The sequence below is a fragment of the Vombatus ursinus genome, unplaced genomic scaffold (assembly GCF_900497805.2).
Source record: "Vombatus ursinus unplaced genomic scaffold, bare-nosed wombat genome assembly UNPS02012515.1, whole genome shotgun sequence".
NCBI lineage: Eukaryota > Metazoa > Chordata > Mammalia > Diprotodontia > Vombatidae > Vombatus > Vombatus ursinus.
Genome location: NW_020952293.1, coordinates 455,326 through 456,878, shown reverse-complemented (window position 1 = coordinate 456,878; position 1,553 = coordinate 455,326). Strand labels below are relative to the sequence as shown.

Here is a 1,553-nt window from a genome sequence, read left to right as displayed (position 1 = left end):
CCAGAGAAACCAGAACCGGCAGCCCCAGAGAAACCAGAACCGGCAGCTCCAGAGAAACCAGAATTGGCAGCTCCAGAGAAAGTAGAATCAGCAGGTGCAGAACCAGAGCCAGCTGCTACAGACCCACCAGAAGCCCATCCTCCATCCTCATCCTCCCCCAAGAAGTCAGAAGGAGGAGTGGACGGGGAAGTTGTGTCTGAATTTATGGATCACTCTGTCAGGATTCGCATGAGCCCTACCCCAGAGAGTGATGAACAGATTCTTTCTGTAGAAATTCCAGAAAAGGATGACAAGTGAAATTCACCCCATGCTAGTTCCTAGAAGGCCACCCAACATCGGGTCCTCTGATATTCCAGCTGACTACCTACACTTACCTATCTAAGCTAGAGAAATGTTTTTACTTTCAACAGCTTCCAATTTCCAGTTAGTGGCCACAAACGTCACTAACAAAGCTATGCTTGATAGGATTTGGCTTGCCTTTTCTTTGTCCTTAGCTTGCAGGGCTAGTATCTTAGAAATGAAGACCATGATCTCTTTAAGAGAGGCGCAACCCTGCAAAGTCCTTTGGACCTCAGAAAGGATTCTACTGATCTCTGCTATTTACTTTCCCATTAAATGATTGGTCAACAGTCTTTCCCTGAGATTTGTTTTTTTATTAAGGAAACCACAGAATCATGCTTATTGGTCTTTTAGAATCAGTGATTCAGCAGCAACTATTTTAATAAACTAGAAGAGTCCCCTATCCCCAATAACAGGACAGCTAGATGGCTCAGTGAATAGACTGCCAGGCCTGAAGTCAGGAAGACTCATTTTCATGAGTTCAAATTGGCCTCAGATACTTATTAGTGTCTGACCCTGGCCAAATCACTTTACTCTGTTTGCCTCAGTTTCCTCATCCATAAAATGAGCTAAAAGGAAGGAGCTGGAGAAGGAAATGTAGAACCACTGTAGTATCTTTGCCAGGAAAATCCCAAATGGGGTCATAAAGAGTTGAACATGATTGAAATGACTGGACAACAATCCCCAATAGGAATTATTGAAGCATGCTGTCTTGAGTATCCAACATCACATTAATACATTAGTTCTAGGTATGTTTTACATAATGAAACACACGTGTTCACACGTATACACACACACTCCTACATACATGCAGAGTCCATTTAACCAGAGGGATAGAATGGAGGATATGACCATACACAGGGAAGTTAAGAATAAATAAGTGTGTCGATTTCATCCTCAATGATTTCCTTCCCATTTCAATGGAGGATGATGCATGTGGTCCTTTTTAGTGACTTTGGACTCAGTGCTATTGAGGACTGTTTTTTTTTTTTTTTAGCAAATTATTTTTAGAAATAGAAAAAATATTTTTATTTGGCTCTAATAAGTATGATATTTTAGCACTCATCTTCTCACCTAATTATATTATGAATCTACTTTCATTTACCCAGATCATTGGAAATTGAAATGGAGCCAGTGACAGTGATGGGTTAAAGGTTCTAACTTTTAGGACTCCACTATGAGAAAACAGTAAAAGCAAAATCTACGCCTCTTGT

General features: G+C 40.7%; 1 protein-coding gene across 1 annotated transcript in view; it reads left to right on the top strand.

Annotated features, from left to right (window-relative positions):
- Positions 1–632, top strand: part of CNGB1 (cyclic nucleotide gated channel beta 1) — a 97,161-nt gene extending 96,529 nt beyond the window's left edge. Inside the window, exon 27 of the mRNA XM_027857909.1 lies at positions 7–632. Within this exon, the coding sequence (XP_027713710.1) occupies positions 7–297 (291 nt within the window). The 3' untranslated portion in view covers positions 298–632. The remainder of the gene's footprint in view (positions 1–6) is intronic.
- Positions 633–1,553: the final 921 nt, after the last annotated feature.